This window comes from Salvelinus fontinalis, chromosome 7 (assembly GCF_029448725.1).
Source record: "Salvelinus fontinalis isolate EN_2023a chromosome 7, ASM2944872v1, whole genome shotgun sequence".
Lineage (NCBI taxonomy): Eukaryota > Metazoa > Chordata > Actinopteri > Salmoniformes > Salmonidae > Salvelinus > Salvelinus fontinalis.
Window position 1 is genome coordinate 48,163,273 of NC_074671.1, and position 27,687 is coordinate 48,190,959.

Below are 27,687 nucleotides of genomic sequence, written 5' to 3' on the forward strand. Positions count from 1 at the left end.
AAACAAAATATAGTTTACATGTTGTCAGCAATTTAAGCCGACCCCCGTCTGGTTTGCCCCATATTTGCGCACGTTTTTGTTGCTAAACAAGAAACCAGTCTCTGTGTGACACATGGTTGGTTAGAGTGGAGAATATGTTAACACATAATCCAGATTTTGGAGGAGATTGTGTAAAACCCAGAGTAGAGCTCAGCAGAGTAGAGCAGAGTACCGGTGAACAGAGCAGAGTACCGGTGAACAGAGCAGAGTGGTGAACTGGGACCACATATCCATCTCAGGAATGAAAGAAAGATCCAAAGTCCACCAGTGTCCACAAAGTGACACAAGAGTTTCAGTGGCACTGCAGGGGAACACATTGGGTGTACATCTGCAGTGTCTGCAAATCTCTTTACTGCCCGCCTCTCTTTAGAACAATGGGTCTACAGTGCCTCACACCTGTGTCCATTCACCACGATGAACCTACTCCGGAAGGCTGCACAGTTGAGACGTGCTCTACTCCACAACACGCCTTGCAAAGCCAACAATAGGCCAATTGGGTGAAGGATCAAGGAGTGTGTGTGTGTGTGTGTGTGCATTTAGAGGTGTGATGGTGCATAGGTGCATGTACACACGCAAACAGCATATTTCGGCAGACTTGGTTTTGTAAGCGTCATGAGTGTGTAGGGGGTTGGTTCCATGCATGGGTGCACATATGCACTGTGTTGCCTATGTGGATAATAGCCTATGTTCAGTTATGACCATGCAATCATTGGTTCTGATACATCCCCCTGACTCAGTGTCTTATGTGATTCCAGTGATAAAGACAGGAGAGAGCGGGCTGACGGTGTTCAGACTGCTCACTAAGGATAACCGCTGGAGGTGGGTCCAAGCCAACGCCAGACTGGTCTACAAGAACGGCAAGCCTGACTACATTATCGCCACCCAGAGGCCCCTGGTGTAAGTGCAGCTTTAGCTTCCCCCCCCCCCTCCATAACCCAATGATGTTTTGAATACATTTTTAACCCTAAACACTTTTCTGAGTGTTAAATGTAACACTCAAGTTGATTTAGCACTGGAGATTTTGCTGTGTCTGTTTGTATGAAGGATTTCAAAGAGGTGAATGTAATATGTAATCCTAAACAGTCAGAGCTCTTTGTCCATAGTGTTGGGGACTTTTGTCCATATAGTTGTACATAGTAGTCCCTAGTGTTCTAGTAAGCTATGTCTCATCCTACTCTTGTTCCCAGTGAGTAAGAGGGAGGACAGTAGATTGGATTTCATCACGTTAATAAAATTCTCGCGACCCCAACTATATGAGAAAAAAAAATGTCATTCACAGGAAATATTTACTTTTTTAATGTGGGGCTTTGACAGTCAATCATTTAAATAATTTATCTTATCTCACCACCACTAATGAGATGGGTGTTCTTGATCCACGTTGTGTCGGAGCATCTCAATGTCAGGGGGCGTGGTCAACAGTGCAATACCGCATCACTCCTGTCACATCCAACCTGGATCGATATTTGGTTTTAATGCAGATGAGAGCACTGAATCAGCGTACCATGAGTTGTAATGCTCTGAGGGAGACTGCATTGTATTCCCTTTGAGAACCAAAACGTCTCTATAGTGACCGGTGAATGCATTGTCTGCAGCATTCGGTCACATGGCAGCTCGTTCAGCCGTTCAATTTCACTTCCTGGGATGTCAACTGACCCAGGATCACACAGATTTCGCTGATTCGTTCACTTATCCGTGTTATTTGTTTGTATTTCCGCTGCATGCTTGTGTTCAATTCGTTCCGTTCCCCAAATATGTCTGTTACATAGGCAAGGAGACACGTTGTCACGTTCCTGACCTGTTTTCCTTTGTCTTGTATTTATTTAGTTGGTCAGGGCATGAGTTGGGTGGGTTTGTCTGTGTGTGATTTTCTATGTTGGGATTTTGTGTTCGGCCGGGTATGATTCTCAATCAGAGGCAGCTGTCAATCGTTGTCCCTGATTGAGAATCATAATAAGGCAGCCGGGGTTTCACGTGTGTTTTGTGGGTGTTTGTTTCCGTGTCTGTGTTTTCACCACACGGTACTGTATAGGTTTCTGCACTTCGTTTATTTGTTTTGTATTTCAGTGTTCATTGTTCGTTATAATAAATCATCATGAGCACTAACCACTCCGCATATTGGTCCGATCCTTCTCGCCTCTCCTCGTCCGAGGAGGAGGAAGAATATGACAGCCGTTACACACGTTTTCTTTTCATTACACAGAAAGTCAGCAAAGTTTGTCATTTAAATCCATTGCGAATGACAACAGTTCCTCTCTCAATTCGAAAAAATCTTTCCAACACTCCCCCTCAATAACCACCAAGCTTCGGTGTGAAATAGAACATTGTCATGCTCTGATCCCATATCCCCAAATAGTTTTGTGAACAGGTGCGCACAATGTAGTTTACAATGTTCTACGCTCAGCTCTTTTGCCGCCAGTTGCACTCGGTGTATCCAATATAGCTCAGTGGGTGTTGTCACGCCCTGGTCTTGTGATTGTCTCCACCCCCTCCAGGTGTCGCTTATTATCCCTGATGTATATATCCCTGTATTTCCTGTCTCTTTGGGCCAGCTCGTCTTGTATGTTTTTCAAGTCAACCAGCGTGTTTTCCCGTACTCCTACTTCTATTCTTTTGCTATTCCTCCCGGTCTTGACCCTTGCCTGTCCTGTCTCTGAGCCTGCCTGCCGACCTGTACCTCTGCCTCCCTCAGGATTACCGACCTCTGCCTGCCTTGACATGTCTTCTGCTCGCCTCTGTTGGGACATTAAACATTGTTACATCGACAGTCTGCATCTGGGTCTTACCTTGATTCCTGATAGTACGAACTGGCCATGACAGACCCAGCAGACTTGGACCAGCTCCGCCACCCTGTCTCCCTGCAGGGAGCCACCATTGGGAGGCATGAGGAGCTACTACAAGACCTTTTGGAAGGGCTTCGTTCCCCGACGGAACACCACGGACCAGGGGTTTAAGGCTACTATGGAGCAAATCAGGGAGTTAGCTCATAGGCAGCCTGCCACCTCTGAGAAGCCCCAACCACCCAGTAACTTTTTCCCTATTAGTGGTGAGTTAGTACAGCCTACCCCGGCTCCCCGAGAACCCCGCTTACCTCCCCCGGAGCGCTATGATGGAGATTCCAGAACCTGCCGGGCCTTTCTCTCCCAGTGCTCCCTCCTTTTCGAGCTGCAGCCTTCTTCGTTCCCCTCGGACCGCTCGAAGATAGCGTATATTATTACGCTGATGTCCGAGAGGGCACTCGCCTGGGCCACGGCGGTGTGGGAGCAACAATCCGCCGTCTGCCTCAGTCTGGAGGTATTCATGGCGGAGGTGAGAAAGGTGTTCGAGGTTCCGTGTCCGGGAGAGAGGCTTTCCGGAAGTTACTCCAGCTTCGGCAGGACACCCTCAGTGTGGAGGAGTTCCACACGCTAGCAGCAGAGGGTAGGTGGAACCCAGAAGCACTGTTCAACACGTTCCTGCATGGATTATCGGAAGAGGTAAAGGATGAGCTGGAAGCCTGAGAACTACCGACGGATCTCGACTCACTCATCGCTTTAACTTCTCTGCGCTACGGATCCCTTTTACGAAATCATTTTCCTAAACAACCTCTGAATTGCAGGGCGCAAAATATTACTAAAAATATTTATAATCATGCAATCACAAGTGAAATTTACCAAAAACACAGTTTAGCTTGTTGTTAATCCACCTATCGTGTCAGATTTTGAAAATATGCTTTGCAGCGAAAGCAATCTAAGCTTTTGTGAGTGTATCAATCAATGCTAGAACAGCTAGCCCCAAATTAGCATATGGTCACGAAAGTTAGAAAAGCAATAAAATGAATTGATTACCTTTGATAATCTTCGGATGTTTGCACTCACGAGACTCCCAGTTACACAACAAATGTTCTTTTTGTTCGATAAATATTACTTTTTCTAACAAAAAAACACCATTTGGGTTGCGCGTTATGTTCAGAAAACCAAAGCCTCGTTCCGTTCAATGAAAATTCCAAAAAGTATCCGTAATGGTCGTAGAAACATGTCAAAAATTTTTATAATCAATCCTCAGGTTGTTTTTAACAAACATAATCGATAATATTTCGACCGTAACCTATTCAATAAGAGGGAAAAAGAAAATGGAGAGCTACCCTCTCGCGCGCAGGAACTAATCAGAGGACACCTGACTAGTTTTGAATAATCTCGCTCATTTTTCAAAATAAAAGCCTGAAACTATGGCTAAAGCCTGGTCACAGCCTGAGGAAGCCATTGGGAAATGAATTTGGTTGATACCCCTTTAAATGGATGAAAGACAGGCCAGGAAACACAGATAAAAAATACAAAAAATCACTTCCGGGTTAGATTTTCTCAGGTTTTCGCCTGCAGAATCAGTTTTGTTATACTCACAGACCATATTTTGACAGTTTTGGAAACTTTGGAGTGTTTTCTATCCTAATCTGTAAATGATATGCATATTCTACGATCTGGACCTGAGAAATAGTCCGTTTACCTTGGGAACGTTATTTTTTTTAAATTATAAAAATCTGACCCCTAGCGTCAAGAGATTAACCATCCGGATCGATGGTCGACTACGGGAACGTAAAAGGGAGAAGAGGTTCGATTGCGGTCCCAATCGCTCACTCGGGGATCCCACCTTGCAGCTGATAAACTCCGTAAGTCCCTGGCTTCTATGTCCCCGAGAGGATCCGAGCTTACCCGAGTCCCTTCAAGGGCCTCAGGAGACTGCCATTTCACCTCTTCCCGAGCCGATGCAGCTCGGCAGGACTAGGCTGCCTTCAGCCGAACGCGCACACAGATTTAACACCCAGAGTTGTCTGTATTGCGATACTGTCGGTCATTATGTGTCTACCTGTCCCTTCAAGAGACCCAGCTCATACGTTGGAGTGAGTACTCTGGTGGGTCTTAAAGATAATTGTTCTTCTCCCCTTACTCGCCCCCCTCTCCATGCCAACATGCTATGGGGCGACCAGTCCAACTCTCTCCAGGTACTCATCAACTCGGGGACTGATGTAAACCCCTCTCCATTCGCATGGGTGTTAGAGGTCTGGACGGGTGCTCTATAGGCCGGGTCACCCACCAGACCACCCCCGTCAACCTACGACTGTTGGGGAACCACAGCGAGACGATCCTATTCCTGCTAGTTGAGTCTCAGGTTCCCATGGTATTGGGATTATCTTTGCTCCAGTGACACAATCCCTCCATTGACTGGGCTACTGGTGCCATCGTGGGCTGGAGCCTGTACTGCCACACTCATTGCCTAAAGTCAAGTCTGCCTGCCCCGGAACGTCTTCCCGGGGGCTTGGAAATTGCCCCAGACCTCTCCGCCAGCTCCGCAGAGTACCAGGACCTCCGGGAAGGGTTCAGTAAGGCCCGGGCCACTTCGCTTCTGCAGCACCGACCTGCATCCAAGAAGGTCAAGTCTGAGGCACTGGCACGTCGCTATAGGGCCGCTGCTACACCCTCGACGATGTCCCCCCCCCCCCCCCCGCTCCAAGATCATTAGCCCCTCTGCTGTACGTCCTCTGTTGCCCTGTACCCTCAGTATGTTTCCTACCTTTTCTGTGTCTAGAGTCAAAACCATGTCTGACTGCCCCTTGTCTTCTGTTTCTAGGCCCATCCCTCCCCCCTGTGTCATCGATGGCCAGCCAGCGTACACGGTGAGACGCCTCCTGAGGGTTCAACCACAGGGCAGTGGTTTCCAGTACCTGGTTGATTGAGAGGGTTATGGCCCGGAGGAGAGGTGCTGGGTTCCCGCTAAAGACATCTTGGACCCGGCCCTCATCGCCGACTTTCGCCGCCGGCACCCCAGTCAACCAGGTATCCGCCCAGGTGGAACGCCAGGTGGCGTCCCTAGAGGGGGGGGGGGTACTGTCACGCCCTGATCTGTTTCACCTGTCTTGTGATTGTCTCCATCCCCTCCAGGTGTTGCTTATTATCCCTGGTGTATATATCCCTGTGTTTCCTGTCTCTCTGGGCCAGCTCATCTTGAATGTTTTTCAAGTCAACAAGCGTGTTTTCCCGTACTCCTGCTTCTATTCTCTTTTGCTATTCCTCCCGGTCTTGACCCTTGCCTGTCCTGTCTCTGAGCCTGCCTGCCTGACCACTCTGCCTGCCCCCGACCCTGAGCCTGCCCGCCGACCTGTACCTCTGCCTCCCTCTGGATTACCGACCTCTGCCTGCCTTGACCTGTCTTCTGCTCGCCTCTGTTGGAACATTAAACATTGTTACTTCGACAGTCTGCATCTGGGTCTTACCTTGATTCCTGATAGGTGTATCATACAATGCGTCCATTTGGCAGAGGAAGACACATTCATAACTAAAGTGCAGAGGCCTGACCACCGTCCTGTATGATAGATGGAGCCCCATCTGTGCAAAAGCCCACCATTCAATCCCATGGAATCTGATTTTCAGCACATTGAACGTCCCCTGTGCCATATCATGCGTGGGAATCATGAGACAACAATATGTCCTCATGAATAGCATCCCCCGGCAGCGAACCAAAGTCAATGCATGGGCATCTCGGCCCGCACAGCTAACATCTATTTGGAGAGCATAAGGTGGGGTGTTTTTGAGTCGTTCAGTCGGTTTCCTCTTGATTGCTAGGTATAGTATTAATTCTTAGTTTCACAGTGTTATCTGACAAAGGTATTGATGTGAGTTTCTGTGCCTCCGTCTCCCCACACATTGTTTTCTCCATATCAATTACGGCAGGTAATATCAGTCTCTGCAATAGTGTGTGGTTTCATAGCGTAGCGGCTTAGCCATTCACCGTGGAAATGATTCAAGTGCAACCGCCAAGAGCGGCCTTTTCCCACGATCTAAGGGCGCTCTGTCGCTGAGTTTTAACTTTTAGAATTTAATAATTTTCATTTCAATTTTAAAGTTAACCACTACAATGATTTTGAGAGACAAAGAAGATGTTTTTATTTAATTTTTTTACCAGGATTTTGGAAATTCTCCCACGACCCCATTTTCATATAAGGCGACCCAACATGGGTCACGACCACTAGTTTTGGAACCGCTGCTGCACACTGTTAAAATGAAGCTGCCACCAACTTTAAGGACACAAAACCTTAACTTTGATGGAGTTTAATCCTAAACAGTAAGAGTGTGTTCTGATTGGTTCTCTCCATCCTCTCGTACCCAGGGAGGAGGAGGGAGGAGAGCACCTGAGGAAGCGTTCCATGCACCTCCCCTTCACCTTCGCCACGGGCGAGGCGCTTCTCTACCAGAGTAGCTACCCCATCCACGGCCTCACCGACTCACTCCAGACTAAAGGCAAGACCAAGTCCAAGAAGGGCAAGCTGGACAAGAACTCGTCGAAGGATCACGGTGGACTGGACCCGAGCTCCCTGCTTGGGGCACTGATGAGGCAGGATGAGTCCGTATACGTGTGCCAACCAGCCGTCGAGCCCAAGATGTCCTTCCACAGTAGTCTGTTTAGTGAGCGAGGTGAGGGGGAAGGGCAGAGCAGTGGAGGCTATAGCGGTGGCCCTCTGGGTGGGGGTGTGGGAAAGAGCTGGAGCTTCTTGCCCAACACGGTCACCACCTCCACTGGCCCCAACGGGGAGCCTCCATCCAGCTTCGACCCACTGCTCACCACCCTGGACTCACTCTCTCTGGAGGGGGACGAGACATGCTCTAACAGGTGATTGTATATTTGTATGTACAGTATATAATATTATATATAAGTCTTTTCCAATTGAATTGAGTGTAAAGTCCCTTTGGACTGCCCAATGTACAGCCAGTCTTGCCCAAGCTTTCCATTCTGTTTGCCCTTCTGTTTTTAATTCCAATATTTTTTGATGTATGCATCGTTGTACTCCCATGGCTGAGGAAAGTCTATATGTATTTTGAATTTGTCAAATAAAATAAATGTCTTCATATCAGCGAGCTGTTCTCTGCTCTGGAGAACCTGGGTCTGAACGCAGAGGATCTGGAGCTACTGCTGCTGGATGAGAGGATGATCAGAGTGGAGATGGATCCGGACTACATCCCCTCGCTCAACGACCTGCTCACCAACAACGAGATCCTGTCCTACATCCACGACTCGCTGGAGAACAAGACCGAGGAGGACCAGGGTCGGGACAGTCACGTGTCCATACCACCACCCTCAACCACAACCCATCCCCCTGGCCCTGTCCTTAATTCCACCCTTATCCCGAACCCTTATAACCAAGCCACCCCCACGTTACCCCCTCACAGACTACCAAAGCAGCCACCCATAGTGCAGCTCTCCCAGCAGATGCAGACGCACCTCAACTTAGCAAAGCCCGTTCTGGCAAAATACCCCTGGCCCCCGACACAAACGGACGTCCCCACGCCAAGCCAGCCGGACACACTGCAGCACACAAACTCACTAACCGTGGTCCATAATGGTCACTGGCTTCCCCAGCAGCAGCATATGCATGCGGGGCTGGACGACCACTGCCACAGCATTCACCCCCTGGTCAACGGTAAGACATCCCAGCTAGGGCCTCAAGGGGCCGGACAGCTCAAAAACCACCAGCACCAGAACATCATCCATCTTCAGAGCCAGTGGCAGCAGCAGAACCAGCACCTACAGGTCCAGCTTCAGTCTCAGTGCCATTTCAGACAGCAGAAGGCTAGTAGCAGCAGCAGTGCCTCTCTCAACGGCGTGCACCCTGATCCCGATTGGCAGAGGTACGGCTACAACGACCAGTTGGGACTGACAGCTAATGGAGCTAACGGAGCGTGCACCGTCTCCTACACCAACGGGCGCGCGGACACCCTCTCACATGCTACAGGAGGTGAGGTCACCCGCACGGATTACGGTATGGGTGCTTCGACTACCGTGGGCATGGTCATGAACTGGGGTACGGTGGGGGGCACAGGTCACTACCAGGGACAAGGAGGGGTGACTGCTAACCCCTCAGACCATCTGGAGCATCACAAACAACATTATCCACAGGTCCCATCCACCTACTTAGATTACGTCCTGGGGCTATCACAGCCTCAACACACCACGCCTTCTCTGGGCGCCTACGGCGTTTTGAATAGCCCCGCTTCCCAAGATGCCACTCACTGCAAGGTAAGAGTCAAAGAATAAAGCAAGATGCTCGTAGATGGATAATAAACCTAATGTATTTTTCTTGTGTAGTATTTGGTGAATTTCTGTGACTGTATGCTTGTGGGGACTGTCTTGTTAATGGTCATTGACATCCCAGCATTAGGAGCGCTATGTCGATGTCATAGCATGGGAGGCCCAGCCTCGGGCTTGTTTTGGCTGCTGCTTTACAGTTCAATGTAAGAGAAATTGATGTGAACAGACATGTAATGTAAACAGATGAGTGGAGAGCGAGGCTCATGGCGGTGGAGACTATTAATGGAGAGGAAAGTAGGTCTCCCACGGAGTGGCGTTGATCTTTGAGGATTGCACCACAGTCAAGTCGACTGTTGAAGTGATTCTGTCAACGTAAAGCATCGACTGCAGTAGGAATACCCTCTCCTATCAGGGTTGGTTCCTTGCAGGTAGCACAACATAGCCTTGACCTAAATGCCTGGTCTGATCCTACCGCAAAGTGATTGTGAAGAAAGCAGCGCTGGTCTGTAGGACCACTTTACAATCTGTTCAACGCTGATCATGTAAGCACGACTTCAGATCAGGACACTGACTGGAAGGGAACTAGTGTAGGCGTTAGAGAGAACCGTAGGCTATTCCACTTCCATGACTGCTGCTTCAGGGTGTCGCAGTATAGTTACAGTATATGTTGTGTTCAGCGATGTAGGGATCCAGCTCAGTTGAGTATTGAATGAGGTTGCTTTAAGAGTGTATCGCGCGCGCGCGGATGTCTGTGTGTCGCACAAGTTTGTACCCGTGGCTAACATGTTGATCGGAAGTAAAGACGTTCAGTTTTATTGCACAACAAGCCTCCGTACATTTGGCGACGAAGATGAGATTAGGACCCACGCGTGCCCCTGTGCATTTGTAACTTTTTATACAGTACAGTAGTCTTGTCAGGGAGGGACACAAGGGGCCCAGTCAGTCAAAACAAGACCTCAGGGCAAGACACACTGGACTATAGAACTCCGCTCATTAGTACAGCACACAGTCCATTCTGTATGCTGGACACCATCTTTCTCTCCTTGTTGTTGTGCTGAACTAATGTTTCAAGATCCATGAAGGGTAACGAACGATAGAGTTGGTTGGTCTCTTTGTTGAGAGAGAGAGAGACAGAGAGAAGAGCCTATGGTGAAGAACTGTAACGAATAGAACGAGGTTGAGTCCCACAGTGAGAGCTATAACTCCCAGGCAGCGAACGCTAACCGGACCGGCGGCAATTCATGCCCCCATCCCACTCCGCCTTCCCTGTGTTTTCCTTCAGGGTCAGCGACCACGCCCCAGAGGAACATAGAGCCAAGCTGGCCAGTCAAGCATGAGCTGTCCTGACCTACAATTTTCCCATCGTCATTACCTAATACATAGAGGGGCAGAAGAATGTGTGGCAATGTTGTGTGTATGCGCATGGGTGCGTACCTACATGTGTGGTGTCACATCCCACCACAGGGGGTGCTGTTTCCCCCGGGGTGGGGGTGTTGATGTGATTTGGGATTGAGTAGCATTAGAGATAAGTTGAGTTTGGCCTACTTTAACCTGACTGGGTTTGTCCTGCTGTAGGTGCTCAGTGTCCTGCTGGCCTGCTCCTATGGGGGGCCTATATAAGGTGGCCCTATTAGGATTTCTACATGGATGATGCCTAGCTAATCCATTTAGGGCCCACTAAGCAGGATTACAATTAGGCCGATGGTAGGAATTGTCACAACAGACACTCTGTCCCCCCCCCACACACACACACAGGGGATTCCCTCAAACAGGGAAGCCACAAAGTACATACTCACACCTACAGTGGGGAGAACAAGTATTTGATACACTGCCGATCTTGAAGGTTTTCCTACTTACAAAGCATGTAGAGGTCTGTAATTTTTTATCATAGGTACACTTCAACTGTGAGAGACGGAATCTAAAACAAAAATCCAGAAAATCACATTGTATTTGCATTTTATTGCATGACATAAGTATTTGATACATCAGAAAAGCAGAACTTAATATTTGGTACAGAAACCTTTGTTTGCAATTACAGAGATCATACGTTTCCTGTAGTTCTTGAACAGGTTTGCACACACTGCAGCAGGGATTTTGGCCCACTCCTCCATACAGACTTTCTCCAGATCCTTCAGGTTTCGGGGCTGTCGCTTGGCAATACGGACTTTCAGCTCCCTCCAAAGATTTTCTATTGGGTTCAGGTCTGGAGACTGGCTAGGCCACTCCAGGACCTTGAGATGCTTCTTACGGAGCCACTCCTTAGTTGCCCTGGCTGTGTGTTTCGGGTCGTTGTCATGCTGGAAGACCCAGCCACGACCCATCTTCAATGCTCTTATCACTCCAGTGTTAATCTGCTAAATTGTAATTATTCGATTTATTGCCTACCTCCTCATGCCTTTTCCACACATTGTATATAGATTCTCTTTTTTTCTATCATGTTATTGACTTGTTTATTGTTTACTCCATGTGTAACTCTGTGTTGTTGTCTGTTCACACTGCTATGCTTTATCTTGGCCAGGTCGCAGTTGCAAATGAGAACTTGTTCTCAACCTAGCCTACCTGGTTAAATAAATGTGAAATAAAAAAACTGAGGGAAGGAGCTTGTTGGCCAAGATCTCGCGATACATGGCCCCATCCATCCTACCCTCAATATGGTGCAGTCGTCCTGTCCCCTTTGCAGAAAAGCATCCCCAAAGAATGATGTTTCCACCTCCATGCTTCACGGTTGGGATGGTGTTCTTGGGGTTGTACTCATCCTACTTCTTCCTCCAAACACGGCGAGTGGAGTTTAGACCAAAAAGCTCTATTTTTGTCTCATCAGACCACATGACCTTCTCCAATTCCTCCTCTGGATCATCCAGATGGTCATTGGCAAACTTCAGACGGGCATGGACATGCGCTGGCTTGAGCAGGGGGACCTTGCGTGCGCTGCAGGATTTTAATCCATGACGGCGTAGTGTGTTGCTAATGGTTTTCTTTGAGACTGGGGTCCGAGCTCTCCTCAGGTCATTGACCAGGTCCTGCCGTGTAGTTCTGGGCTGATCCCTCACCTTCCTCATGATCATTGATGCCCCACGAAGTGAGATCTTGCATGGAGCCCCAGACCGAGGGTGATTGACCGTCATCTTGAACTTCTTCCATTTTCTAATAATTGCGCCAACAGTTGTTGCCTTCTCACCAAGCTGCTTGCCTATTGTCCTGTAGCCCATCCCAGCCTTGTGCAGGTCTATAATTTTATCCCTGATGTCCTTACACAGCTGGTCTTGGCCATTGTGGAGAGGTTGGAGTCTGTTTGATTGAGTGTGTGGACAGGTGTCTTTTATACAGGTAACGAGTTCAAACAGGTGCAGTTAATACAGGTAATGAGTGGAGAACAGGAGGGCTTCTTAAAGAAAAACTAACAGGTCTGTGAGAGACGGAATTCTTACTGGTTGGTAGGTGATCAAATACTTATGTCATGCAATAAAATGCAAATGAATTACTTAAAAATCATACAATGTGATTTTCTGGATTTTTGTTTTAGATTCAACTCTCACAGTTAAAGTGTACCTATGATAAAAATGACAGACCTCTACATGCTTCGTAATTAGGAAAACCTGCAAAATCGGCTGTGTATCAAATACTTGTTCTCCCCACTGTGTAGAGAGTGGAGCTCAGTGCGTGTACCAGTGCCAGTACTCTGTTGGTTTGGCGGATATGCTACTTTGTGTAGTTTGCTAGTGTATTAGCAACTACTACAAGCTACAGTTAGCTACTCTCTCTCTCTGCTGTCTAGTCCACCCATCCTCTGCTGTCCACTGCCCAGAGTGTGTGTGTGTGTGTCTGTGCCCGCTCTGCACCCCTCCGCTCCCTGGCTGACCTGACCTGCAGTAGCCCTTTCTTGCAGTCAAATGACCTAGTGTCCTCATGGGTAGAATGTTATTCATATTTTTCATAATAAACATTATTTAAAAACATTTAAAAACACAGAAAATCTGATTTTATGTCAAACAGTGTTGTTATATTTCCGTCTTCTGTGTTGCATATAAAGTGTAATATTGGGATGCAAACTCAAAATGTAAAACATTTCAACTCTATATCTGACATGGTACAGGTGTCTTCTTCTTTTTTAAGCCCTTAACCATGTGTGTGAGGTGTACACTTCTGTTTCAAAGTAGATTTGTTTAAGACTACCGAGAAACACTCTGTGTGACCCTGATTCAGCCCACTGCAGTGAAAGGTTGTGATTAGTGTCAATGACCTCAACATGCCACAGAACAGAGCTCGGTATAGTGATTAGAGTTAGTTTGTCTTTTTTTGGGGGGGGCTCTAACGATATATTAATGTTGTTCTGTCTTTTAGATGGAGAGCGGCTGCATCCTCAACGACACCAACGTGGCTTACACAGGGAGCTGTCTACTGCCCAATGTGAACGGCCAGACAGCCAGCGACAGTCTCCACCCCCAGCCCGACGCCCTACAGACCCTGCCCACCCTCCCAGACCCACAGACTACTGGCTTCTACCTCTGAGAGGGGGGACGGGTGTGTGTGTGTGTATCAGTGCAAAGAGAGACCATTGGACCATTTTGTCAGGGGGCATAAAAAAATAAACAGAGAGGCATAGAATCAAAAGAAGAAGAATCAAACTGAACTGTGGATGTTACGACTTTCGATGTAACATTCTCTCCATTTTCATTTGTGTGCGACGGACTCAGGACTCCGGGAAAGAGCTCAGGATAGTGTCTCTGCACTCTGACAGTCGTTTCCCCACTAGCACACAGCTCAGGGGAAAACAAATGCATCTTCTCATGTTGTTACACATTTTTTTTATGAAGGGTAAGGTTGGTTGAGAGAGCGGCGGTTTCTTCACCACTGTGAATTTCATGCTTTTTCTTTATGGTTTACAAAATACAGTTTCCGACAAAGATTTTAAACAAGACTGTGAGAAGAGACATGTTTTACCACTGTCATAGCTACAGTACTGCGCTTCAGTATAACTTGTTAAAGGAGGGAAAGTGAATGTGGGTATGGAAAGGATGGAGAAGTATTGATATGGAGATTAATATTCATTATGAAGAATGATGAGACGTATTGATTGATTGAAGGAGCTGGATGTCTGAAATTATTGTGAGGTAGATTACAAATGTTCCGTGTGTTTTGTTGTGTCATCTGTCCATAGAGAGGAAGAGGAATTGATTCAGGCTTATCATTTTGCTTTTGGTGATCTACGTGTTGGTAAAATAGTATTTAGGTTGTCCTCTTACGTGTTATTGAGATTGGATATGTGAAACAGATCCCATATTATGGTCAAATGGTATCTAAATATGAAGAGGGAGAGCAGATCGGAGGAAGGGATGACCGTTTTGGTGTTTGTTTATTTCCATGCTGCATTTTAGCCTGGAAGAAGTTTACGTTACCAGTACAATGATGTTGTGTATTTATTTAAATGGCACTCAAATCAACCGAAGCATTTTCTTCTTTTCTTGACCGGCTACAGTGTGAAATCACTCAGTAAATTAAGTTCCGGAATACAGTAGATAGCTTTAATTCACTAAATTCAGAAGTAAACAAACAAATTCCAGATCCATCGTTCCTCATTGAAAAGCGTTGAGAAAAATATAAATTTGGATTTAAGTCGATTTCCTGAATTGAAATGAAATTGAGCTAAACAAACCGTATTCGCTGCCGATGCCAAGAGGCAGAGGAACGGGAACGGCAGTTTCTGACGTTACGAGAGAGGTCGTTTCAGTGGGCCTCCTCGCTTACAGGGCCCCAAGTGATTCCATCATGGTCATCTATCACAGTGGTTCTCAAACCTCTCCTCGGGGACTCCCAGAAGAGTCACAACTCCGTTGTAGCCCTGAACTAGCTCACCTGGTTCACTTGGTCAAGGGCTTGATGATTAGTTGACGAGTTGAATCAGCTGGGCTAGCTTTAGAATAGATCAAAAGCGTGGAACAGGTGCGGGTCCCCAGGAGAGGTTTGAGAACCACTGATGTATCGCACTGAAGACCTATTCCATGAGGATTGACTCTGTCATACGCAGACTCATGAGCATTGATACAAAAACCAAATGAGAGGACAAGTCTTTTAAAGAGATTCTGTATTGAAAAGTTGCAATGTTGAATGTGTTGTGTATATTGTAAAAGAGTTGTAAAAAATATCCTATTTGCAGTATTTCGTTATTAAAAAGTGCTGAATTTTATTTATTAATATTGGTAGCGTTAGAATTTTCTCCGTCCTAAATGGCACTCTATTCTCTACATAGTGCTATACTTTTAACCAGAGCCCTATGGACCCTGGTCAAAAGTAGTGCACTATATAGGGAAGTGGTTGCCATTTGGGATGTAACTTATTACATAAATGTCACAAACAAATGCATTTACAGACTTGCCTCTCTCTTTATATTTGTTTGTTTGTCTTTTTTTGTATACAGACATTTCTTATATGAAATAGATTTATTTAAATCAACCAGGAGGTATATGTAAAAATAAAAAAGCAAGGTGACAATCAATAACAACAAAAATTGCTTTTTAAAAAACTGTTGTGTAAATAGTAAGGTAATTTTTATGACATTTGTTGCAAACACTACTTTAAAAGCACTGCTTCTTTCAAGCAATTTTTCTCTAGCACAAAAAAGTAGGCTTGTAGAAAATAATTTTGGACTCAATATTATATGACTACAGTACCTACAGTTCTGTGTTTTATTTCAAAGTCATGTTTGGAGAACTTTTTGTGATTTTTACTCAAAAGAATATGGTGCCATAGTGGTGACATACTGGAGACACATCCCAGATTTTAATGTTTTATGTTTAAAGATACAATGGTGTCATTGTTCTTTTTTTATCACGTTGAATTTATTTTGATATTCTAACACACAAAGTTATTGTAAATGTAAAAAAAAAAAAAAAAAAAAAAAAGCAGTTCAAATGTTAAAATATACTATTTGATCCTGGAAATAAAGGATTTGTGCAATCACAGTTCATCCTAATCATAGTATGTTTGTGCTCATATTGTTTTGTGCCTCTTTGAAAAGTGTTAATTGAACAATTATTTCTGATTGGTTCTGTACTGTACACTTTGAACTTAAAGGTGTTGATTTTAACATTGGGTGTTAAAATCACAATTGAAAATGGGCTGTGTATGTTCTAATACGAAGGTCCATAATTTCTTCATCCACAAGTCTCACAGCTCACTTGTGTGCCTATACAGTAGCATCGTTAAAGGCAATGGCTGCTGTGCTGTCTGGACAGTAGGTTATAGACAGACAGATAGACTTGTGGGGGAGAGACAGACATTTAAGGAACAGACAGACATTGAGGGGACAGACAGTTATGAGACTGATGGTCAGACAGACATTTAGGGACAGACAGAAAGACTTGTAGGGGACCAACCAAGGCACCAGACTGGAAGCGTGCTTTCGAATTCCTAGAGGACAGCTTCGTTATTGCATTTCAACTGAAGTACGGGCCAGAAAGACAATTCCCATCGACGGCCCCATAATTCGAAAATTCATATTAAAACACTTTAGTCATCACCTTTGTGCACCAAAAAATCCATTGAATTATTCAAATATTCAAATATTAGTTGCTGAGGCCAATTTTTTTTTTTTTATCACTCAGCCGAAGATATTTAAATGTTATATTCATGCTCTGATGTCATGAGCCCAGCTGGCATAGTTTCCGGAGCATGTTCACACGATCCTGCTGTCTAATCAGTAGTCCCGGTAAAAGAAGATGTCAACAACCACGAAACGGCATATGCGAACGTGAGTAGATTACGTTGAAAACAACGGGCGTCCATCTTGGACGCTGTGTCCGGTACTTCTATACCCAACCAGGAAGTGAGACAGTCTCTCTGAGAGTGCTTCTATCTCCATCCTCATTGATCGTTTCTCTCCATCCATCCCCCCTTAATCCCCTGGACAATCTCTCCCTTTTTCCACAATGGCAATGTGTGAACACTGACCCAGGAGCAAGCAAACAAACACATATTGATATCACAGTCACCCCCGCTGGAGACTAGAATAACTAAACCTACCAACATAGGAGGGGACACAGTGACAGGCATCCATTTTCTCTCTGCATGTCTGACTGACTTCCCTCCATGAAACTAGCACGCCATTTTCTCCATCACTTCCTATCTTCTTTCTGTCTCTCTCCTATATGTCTCCTGTATGTGTATCATGGGCTGTGTTCAGAAGCAACGAAATGGGAGAACATATTTTGAAACTGAGTGAGTTAGACCTGTATTTCTGTGGCAAAACTTTTTGGTACGCTTTGCCCTACTGAACACAACGGACCATAATTGACAAGGTGTTGGTTGGTGGAGACAGGAGAGAGACCCTCTGTGGCGTAGCGAGACAGTCCAGAGTCCAGACAGAAACAGCCCCCTGCCTCGTCACTCTAATGCCTGCCAAGTTACAAACAATCTGTCTAATGAAGTGAGACAGCCTGACAAATTTTATTGAATAGAAACGCAAAGGGCTATTTTTGAATGTTCACAAAAAATCTTAGTTGAACCATCTTGGGAGCATTAATTCAGGAATATGTCAATCTTTCACTGGGGGACTTTTACATACAGTATTATCTTGGAAGTAGTTCCTGCTTTACAAAGCTTCTCCATTACATTCGCCTTTAGAAATTGATGTAATAATAACATGTCTTTATTCCAGTCCCCGGCAGCATATATCCTGTACATGTTTATCTACTTTAGAACGATGGGGAGAGTGTTCAGAAACCAAAGAGCGACGCAATGCCCAATGACAGATGCGCAGGGTCACCAAAGCCAACCAATCCCTCCGGTCTGCCTCTGCCTCCCTCACTAGCTGTTTTCATCTTTAATGACTCACATGAAATCATTTATGAGAGTTTTTCTTCTCCTTTGGTTTCCTCAGTTAGCCATGCGTGCTTGTAACATAATCGACAGGAGGAAGCAGGGCTAGCCCGTAGGTCTTCCCCAGTGTTTTCCAGCATGTCACACTACATTCCAGGGGGGAATGTTTTTAAGGTGCGGATGGAGCTCATATGTATAGAAGGCAGTTCCTGGGGTATAGGAGGAGAATGGAGGGTGTGTGTTCATGTCCTGGTCATTGAGATGATCCCTCTCTACACCATACCTAGCCCCTGTGTGAACAGTTGAAAACAGAGGCGGTCCAAATGGCACACTATTCCCTACAAAGTGAACTACTTTTGACCAGAGCCCAATGGTCCCTGGTCAAATGTAGTGCAGTACATAGGAAGCCATTTGGACACAGCCGTAGCGCACAACACTATATGCATTATAGATTCACCATCAACCCTGGAACTGAACCACCGAGCCCCATTAGGTCACGGCAACTTACTCCTCAATTAAGAAGCTTTCCAGGTTTTATGTCACCACAGCAGCCGAGTGCATAGAAGGCATATAAAATATTCAACGGTTGCTCCATACCATTCAGGGCAGGCCATTTCCCTAATGGCAAATATAGGATCTGTACCTATGCTTTGCGAGCAGCAATCTTGAGAAAGAGAGTGGTGACCTGGTTTTTGAGTGACCTGGTGACGGCAATGGTTACATTTGACATAACATTTGAGTAATTTAGCAGACGCTGTTATCCAGAGCGACTTACAGGAGAAATTAGGGTTAAGTGCCTTGCTCAAGGGCACATCAACAGATGGCCCAACGCTCTTAACCACGAGGCTATCTGCCGCCCTACTTGAATAGAATACAATACGCCAATACCTGACTACAGACAATCAAGGATAACTGCAGGGTAGGACTGAGAGGGCCTGAGATATACTGCAGTTATTTTTTCCAAAAGCAACAGAAAGATGGGCTGTTTGCTTTAGTAAGGATAGAGTTCGATCTTGGTTTCAAGTACTTTATCATTGAGTCTTGCGTTGTGTCCTGGAGTATCCTCTCTCCTTTGTCCACTCCAGGGACTCTGAGTTCTTTATAGATCGGTTTCTGTGTCGTTTCTTCTCTCTTCTCTTTTTATTTGTCTTCTGTGCACTTGACACACTGTGTTGCCCAGGAAGAGTGTTGCTGCTGGAGACAGGTCTCTCCATCGACCCCTCCCTACCTTCATCCATCCCTCCGTCTCTCCCTACATCGCTCCCTCCCCGCTGGTGCCCCGTCGTTCAGCCCCCCATCCCCCAACACACACACACACACACACCGTTCCCCCCCACCCGTTCCCCCCCACCACCCCATGGGCTGTCACTGCACATTACTTCCAGCTTGTTGCACACACTCCCCTTTCTCTCTCCTCCTCATAGCAACATTGATTTTTGTTGGGGTTATATATATTTTTTAAAGATAATTTTCACTCTTTTTAACTCTACTGAAAAGTCGTAGAGTTGAAACAATGATATTTCAAGAAGTTGGAACGGTTTTGGCGTTTGACTGTGACTGTGACTCAATTCTGTAGCGGGGAGATGTGGCGGAGGCAGAGTCGAAGGGGATTTCTCTCTCTCTCTCTCTGTACTTTACAACTGTAGTGCAGAGCACCAGTAACCTGAAGCCACAACAGTAGTTATCTATGCTGACACTGTGTTTCGAAACAACATTACTTTAACAGCAGAAACAAGCCAGCGTTCCATGTTATGTTTTCTCTAACGGAATGCGCTTTCACTCACACAAAGAAGAGAAAAACAGAAGACTCTGTTGGTGCATCGAGACACTTGACCTCTCTTGGCTCCCGAAGGTTGTACAGAACGTTGTATGCTCTTGACATCAACTACGAAGATATCAAATCCCTTTAGCTCAACAAGCCAAAGCATAAAGCAGACATGGGTCCGCCACACCTCCACATGTGGAAGAGGGAGCTGTCGTGAAGGTTTAAAGAAGAGGCATGGCCAGTGTGGGATGAGAGGGAGGAAAGCTCTTATGGACTTCCCCTCCCGGGCATGATGCACCTCTCCCTCGGAGTATACAGACCGTAACCTAGATCCTGAGATCCCCCCTGAGAGGTGTGGAGCACAGTGGAGCTAGCCTGCCATCTAGACTGCTGCTAATACAGTAAACAGACACCGTGCATTCAAAGGTAAATGCGACATGTCGGCTCGATCGGAAATGACCTTTATTTTTCTATTGAGCAATCTGTAATGCTTCAGCGATACAGATTGAACAGAGCCTTAACATGTATATTTGTCATAATCCATGTGTTTTCCATTTTGCAATTGCGAATGCAAATAAATGAAGAAAACAAAAACGGACCGATTTAGCTATGGAGAAATTACTTTAAAGTTAACTTTTGTCTCCAGTGGAAAAGGTACAGTAATATTTTCATCAGAAACACTGTCTTGGTGACTGAAGAATTCTAGACAGGCAGGAACTAGGATGGTCCAGAGCCATATATTTATTTGTTCTAAATATATGCCTATTGGACGGTCCATTTCCTGGCTGTGTGGGAGAGGTCAGAAATTGGCCAACGGAAAGCTTGCACTTAGTGTCTAGTGGGCCCACAGGGGGTGGGGTGGGGGGTGGTTGCTAAGGGAGTCTGAATTGGTCATCAGTCAGCTAGCATCCACCAAGCCAGTTGGACGCCCATTCTCCTGACCTTGTACTAGCTCCCCTGTGTGTAGACTTCAGCAGCACTCAATACTCTGCTATACTGTAGGGACGGCATTTAAATGTCGTATGTAGAGAGACCAGTGGTTCCACAGAATGTACTAAACATAAATGGAAATGTACATTAAGACAGATCCCACAGTTTTAATAGCAGCTTTAATGATGTGTAGAATAGAGCTGAAATCAACTCAAGCATATTGTGGCAAATGTTACTTGCACAGGAGGTTGGTGACACCTTAATTGGGGAGGATGGGCTCAGGGTAATGGCTGGAGCGGAATAGGTGGAATGGTATCAAATACATCAATGGTTTCCATGTGTTTGATACCATTCCATTTGCTCCGTTCCAGACATTGTTATGACCGTCCTCCCCTCAGCAGCCTCCACTGGTTACTAGGGCTATGCAATGTCCATGTTGCAGTACAGACAATGAACGAATGGCTAACAGTCAGCATATACAGTGATCTCCAAAAGTATTGGGACAGTGACACAAATATCATACTCCCAAGACATGCTAACCTCTCAACCTTAAAATAACAGGGAAGGTCATCCTTATTCACAATTCATTCAGGTTGATCCGTAATCATGGTAGCAGTAGAAGAAGTGGAAGTGTTTAGAAACATATTCTATTCATAAAAGTGACTCCAAAATGACACAATACATTATTTACCGTTCACAAACTTGTAGAGTCACAAACTAGAAGTAGTCATTGTGGGCTGTGAATATGGGACCAAATACTTCACTTTTTGCTACTTTATTACACAAGTGAATTTGTCCCAATGCCTTTGTTCCCCTAAAATGGGGGGACTATGTACAAAAAGTGCTGTAATTTCTAAACGTTTCACCCGATATGGATGAAAAGTCTGTACTTTAACCTCGTCGTCATTGTATCATTTCAAATCCAACGTGCGGGAGTACAGAGCCAAAACAACAGAAAATCTCTCACTATCCCATACTTTCGGAGCCCACTGTATTAGCAAAAGACACAGTCATAAATCATTTGCTGTCCCCTTTTACCTTATAGAAATAATGGGTTTTTTTTAAAGCCTTTCGTGAACTAACACTCACACTTGACTCTTTTCCCTCTTACTAGCTCTGACTTTGCTGATAACTACTTTATTGAGGAAAACATTGACTTACTATGACTTTGATATGTGGTTGTCCCATCCAGCTATCTTAAGATGAATGCACTAACTGTAAGTCGCTCTGGATAAGTGCATCTACTAAATGTCTAAAATGTAAACGTCACTCTTCATCCTCCTCATCCGATGGGATCCGCCTAATACAATGTGATGCCTCAGGACACAGAGTGACATCACTCAACAACTTCACTTCCCGTGGCATCTTAATGAAGTCATACAAGACATTATCATCATCAGGAAGCAGGAAGCCATCCAACCAGCCCAGGGGCTCTGCAGTATCTGGATGTGTCATCAGCTAATACAATGTTATTCCTCCCAGCAGGGGGCCCAGCCCTGCCACCATCCGCTCAATGAGTTAGCACATCCAGGGGGCACCTTCAGCAAACAGAGGCTGTGCCAATAATAACCCTGGCCCGCTCTCCAGCCAGCAGCCAGCCTAGTGCTTTAAATAGACCCAGATCAAATCAAATTGGCAGTTTTTTTCTCTGCAAAGGTCAGTGAGTGCTTTCTCTGATAAACCTGGAATCCCAATGTACTGTAGATAGGTAACCAACAGGAAATAGAGAGAGGACGTCTTGGTAGAAAAGGTGTAGACTCTAGAGATCTTCTGCTGCTGGGGTTAACTCTTAGCACCTCACCGCTGTGGCCCAGGTGTAGTGACAGTCTGTCATGTGTATTCTCTGTCACAGCTCTGTCCCCTGGAGTTCAGCAAGAGACCAGCGGCAGCACTCTGAGAGCGGTTGGCTTAGCGAGAAGGATGCTTCCGGCATCATGGATCCTTGCTAGAGTAGATGCTGTATTGGATGTCCTTGGCTTGACACACAATGGTTTGCATCCCAAATGACACCTTATTCCCTTTATAGTACTCATTTGGGACACAATCCATGGAACCTGACCTCATACTCTCACATAAAGCAATACGTAATAACATTGATTCAAGTTACCTATGGGAGCCCACTGTCACACATACAGTACACTGTTTGTCCATTGGACAATAGGAGACATTCCTTCTGCCTTTGTATAATGCCTCAGTGAGCATATTCTGCAGCACGGTTTAACTTACAACCTTCTCTGGCAGTGTGTTATGGGTGACTCAAAGCAGCGGGCAACCATTAGCTTGTCTTTTGTGTCAATATGCCACAACAGGTTTTGATCAGCTGCTCAGTTGGTGAGCCCCAGTGGATGTGGAGGGAGGCAGTCGGATACAGGAGGAAACATGAAATATTCATTGTGTGGAACTAACCAGGGTTGGGGGTCAACTCAAATAGAAAGCAATCAATTCAAGAAGTAAACTAAAATTCCAATTAAAAAAGGAAAAAGAAGGATATGTTTTAAATTATTTCTCATTAACTGGAGGAATTTATGTAATTGGTTTTTACATTTTTAGAGTTTAAATGTAAATTTGAATTGACTGATAATTCGAATTGACCACCATGCTGGTCTGAGATCTTCTCTGTGCAGATATTTTGACATAAGCAATCAACTCTGTGTACTTCCACTCATGGTGCAATCATTTGTAAATGTACCTAATTGAAATCTCTTTTCTTTATAATTTATCCAAATTCAATCAGGTGAGACCCTTTGTACAGACAGGATATCCTGACACAGCCATCAGCCTGTCTACACAAATTGTATTTGCTCCTGCATCTCTTCATGGACTATGATAAAATGTCAAAAGACCCCAACCACCCAAGCCATAGAATGTTTTCTCTGCTGCTGCACTGTAAGAGGTACCGGTGCATCAAGTCTGACACCAACAGGCTCTTAAACAGCTTCTATCCCCAAGCAATACGACTGACAAATAGCTAACTGTCACGACTTCCGCGCGAAGTCGGTCCTTCTCCTTGTTTGGGCGGCGTTCAGCGGTGACGTCACCGGTCTTCTAGCCATCGCCGCTCCATCTTTCATTTTCCAATTGTTTTGTCTTAGTTTTCCGCATACCTGGTTCACCTTCCCTCATCTAACTAAATGTATATTACCCTCTGTTCCTCCCATGTTTGTGTGTGGGATTGTTTGTTTGTTACGTATGGTTCGCATCAGGCTGGTTTGCGCCGGGTATGTGTTTGACCCGTGTGTTTTGTTTATTGCACCGTTTGTGTACTTTGGGCGTTTTCACTGTTTTCCTTGGGCATGAATAAAGTGCACCTGTTATCACCCATCTCTGCTCTCCTGCACCTGACTTACCTTCAACCAGTTGCGCACATCATGACAGAATTCCACACCCTTTATGGAGTCAGCAAGAGCAGGTACCCCTGTTGTAGGTGTCTCGGCACCGTCATGGACTGCGTCGTCCAGACAATGGACCGCTGGGAGAGACAGGGAGTCCCTCAAGCGCCTCCACCAGCACAACAGGGGTCTCCACTACTCGCCTCTCCTGCACCCGGTCCCAGTGGGATTCGTCTCGCCCTTCCCAGAGAGTTTGATGGGATGGCGGCACGCTGCCAGGGGTTCCTGGTGCAGCTGGAACTGTATCTGGTGACCGTCTACCTGGCTCCTTCGGAACGTGAGAGGGTGTCCGCCCTCATCTCGTGCCTCTCGGGGAAAGCCCTGGAGTGGGTCAACGCCGTGTGGGTAGAAGGAGATGTGGCGCTGGAACACTTTGAGGAGTTCAGCCGCCGCTCCCGGGCAGTCTTCGACCACCCGCCCGAGGGTAGAGCGGCGGGTGAACGTCTTTTCCACCTGAGTCTGGGGACGAGGAGCGCCTAGGAGTTCGCCTTGGACTTTTGGACCCTGGCCGCCGGAGCGGGATGGAACGACAGGGTCCTGATCGACCACTATTGCTGCAGCCTGCGCGAGGATGTCCGTTGGGAGTTGGCCTGCAGGGACACCACCCCCACGTTTGATCAGCTGGTGGACATGTCCATCCACACTGCCGGTCGGTGTCGGGTTGGTTACTCTGGGGGTCGAGGCAGCAGGAAGGGGACTATGGCGTCACCCAAGGAGAGCCTACACCCTTCTCATCCAGGGCCCTCTGATGCCCACTTGTTTTTGCAAGTTAACTTTCCTGAGTTTTCCCTGCATTCCCAGCATAAGGCGCTCGTCGATTCAGGCGCGGCTGGGAATTTCATAGACAGATCATTTGCCCATAATTTAGGGATCCCCGTTGTTCCAGTGGCTAAGCCCTTCCCAGTTCACGCCTTAGACAGTCGACCTTATAGGGTCAGGGTTAATTAGGGAAGCCACCGCTCTCCTGGGCATGGTGACGCAGGGGGAGAATCAGTCTCTTCCTCATTGACTCTCCTGCGTTTCCCGTGGTGCTAGGCCTACCCTGGTTAGCCTGTCATGACCCCACTGTTTCATGGCAACAGAGGGCTCTCACGGGGTGGTCTCGAGAGTGCTCGGGGAGGTGTTTAGGGGTTTCCGTTGGTGTTACTAAGGTGGAAAGTCCAGACCAGGTCTCCACCGTGCGCATTCCCCCCGAATATTCCGATTTGGCTCTCCATCGTCTTGTGCGATAAACCTCCAGGCAGACGCCGCACTTCCCAGGAGTCACGTGTATCCCCTGTCACAGGCGGAGACGGCGGCTATGGAGACATATGTCTCCGAATCTCTGCGTCAGGGGTACATTCGGTCCTCCACTTCACCTGCCTCCTCGAGTTTATTTTTTGTGAAGATGAAGGAGGGAGGTCTGCGCCCGTGTATTGACTATCGAGCCCTTAACCAGATCACTGTGCAGTACAGTTACCCGCTACCTCTCATAGCCACAGTGATTGAGTCAATGCATGGGGCGCGCTTCTTCACTAAACTAGATCTCAGGAGTGCTTACAACCTGGTGCGTATCCGGGAGGGAGATGAGTGGAAGACAGCGTTCAGTACCACCTCAGGGCATTATGAGTACCTCGTCATGCCTTCCGGTTTGATGAATGCTCTGTCAGTCTTCCAAGCCTTTGTGGACGAGATTTTCAGGGACCTGCACGGGCAGGGTGTAGTGGTGTATATCGATGACATTCTGATATACTCCGCTGCATGCGCCGAGCATGTGTCCTTGGTGAGCAAGGTGCTTGATCGACTGTTGGAGCATGACCTGTATGTCAAGCCTGAGAAATGTCTGTTCTTCCAGCAGTCCGTCTCCTTCCTAGGATACCGCATTTTCACCTCAGGGGTGGAGATGGAGAGTGACCGCATTTCAGCCGTGCGTAATTGGCCGACTCCCCCCACGGTAAAGGAGGTGCAGCATTTTTCAGGGTTTGCCAATTACTACCGGAGGTTTATCCGGGGTGTTGGTCAGGTAGCGGCTCCCATTACCTCACTGCTGAAGGGGGGCCCGGTGCGTTTGCAGTGGTCGGCTGAGGCGGACAGGGCTTTTGGTCACCTACGGGCTCTGTTTACCTCGGCTCCCGTGCTAGCGCATCCGGATCCCTCTTTGGCGTTCACGGTGGAGGTGGATGCGTCCGAGGCTGGGATAGGAGCCGTGCTCTCTCAGCCACCGAAGCTCCGCCCCTGTGCCTTCTTCTCGAAGAAGCTCAGCCCGGCGGAGCGAAACTATAATGTGGGGGACCGGGAGCTGTTGTTAGTTACCAAAGACACCTGCAACAGACAGAGGACAGAGCTGTGCTGTGCTGCACAGAGAGGAGGTAGAGAGCAGAGGAGGAGGTGGAGGAGGAGGTGGAGGAGGAGGTGGAGGAGGAGGTGGAGGAGGAAGAGGAGGAGGAAGAGAGCAGAGAGAGACCATCTCCTGTTGCCTTGATGAGATAGGAAGTGACAGCAGAGTGCTTCATAGACTGGCACTGGGATCCAATTATAGGTTTAAAAAATATCCACGGCCTACAGATGTAGGATCTTAAAGGAAAATTCCACCCAAAAACGTTATTTTGGTATTTGTTTCATTATTCCATTGTTGACATACTGTAGTCCCAAAATGTTTTGCTTGTCAGCATTCAAGATTTCAAGATATGTAACTTTCAAAATACAGAAATCATCCTCTGATGATGCATTTTGCATCATATGATCTAAAACGCAGCATAATTTTTCGTGAGGGAAAATCAAGTCTGAAATTTGAAAGTGGAAATTACAAACTTCAAAAGCCTTTTTAAACCTCAAATACAAACCTCAAAAACATTTTCTACGTTGCATCAAGGTTCCCCTGCAACAGGGTGATCAAATTAAGATCCTACATCTATACCTGGCTGTCCAGTCTTCCTCCCATATCCTACACACACACACACAAACACATTTGTGCGTACGCACACGCACACACGCACACACACACACACACACACACACTTAACACATGCACATTCACACATCATTTACTGAAAAGTCCAGAAAATTGTTACAGACACTATACAAACACACACACAAACATACATACTTCTCCCTTCTCTACCCCGGAGGTGTTTTCATTATCGACCAAGGTTCTGTCTGGAGAAGTTCTCGGTCTCACCTCAGTTCACTCAGCTGTGTAATGTGTACCGTCACTTTAATAGCCTGCCTGGCAGCCTCCTTCCTCTGTAACCCCAGCCCCAGCCGCATGACAATGACCTAACTTACCTAGCTACCAACCAAAAGGATGGTTGGTTCTGTGCTCTACGCTGACCACCAAGCTCACAGCCCTGGGTTTGAACTCCTCCACACGCAACTGGGTCCTGGACTTCCTGGCGGGCTGTGAATTAGGCCGTGAATTAGGCCGCAAGTGTGCGTCCTCAGTCCTCCCCTGTACTCCCTGTGTACCCACGACTAAGTGGCCTCACACAGCTCCAACTCCATCATCGAGTTCGCTGATTACGCGACAGTAGTAGGTCTGATTACCAACAATGACGAGATGGCCCCTACAGGGAAGAGGTAGGCACTCTGATGGCATGGTTCCAGGTAAACAACCTCTCCCTCAATGTCAGCAAAACAAAGTAGCTGATCGTGGACTTCAGGAGGAAGCAGGCTGGGCATTGTTAGGGATTTCTGCCTTATGTGCACTCAAGAGACCAC

At 46.6% G+C, this 27,687-nt stretch overlaps 1 protein-coding gene across 1 annotated transcript in view; it reads left to right on the forward strand.

Moving 5' to 3' along the window:
- The window catches only part of LOC129859558 (aryl hydrocarbon receptor-like), a 79,969-nt gene extending 63,914 nt beyond the window's left edge, over positions 1-16,055 (forward strand). Inside the window, exons 10-13 of the mRNA XM_055929454.1 lie at positions 795-936; positions 7,177-7,677; positions 7,920-9,081; positions 13,435-16,055. Of these exons, the coding sequence (XP_055785429.1) occupies positions 795-936; positions 7,177-7,677; positions 7,920-9,081; positions 13,435-13,602 (1,973 nt within the window). The 3' untranslated portion in view covers positions 13,603-16,055. The remainder of the gene's footprint in view (positions 1-794; positions 937-7,176; positions 7,678-7,919; positions 9,082-13,434) is intronic.
- Positions 16,056-27,687: the final 11,632 nt, after the last annotated feature.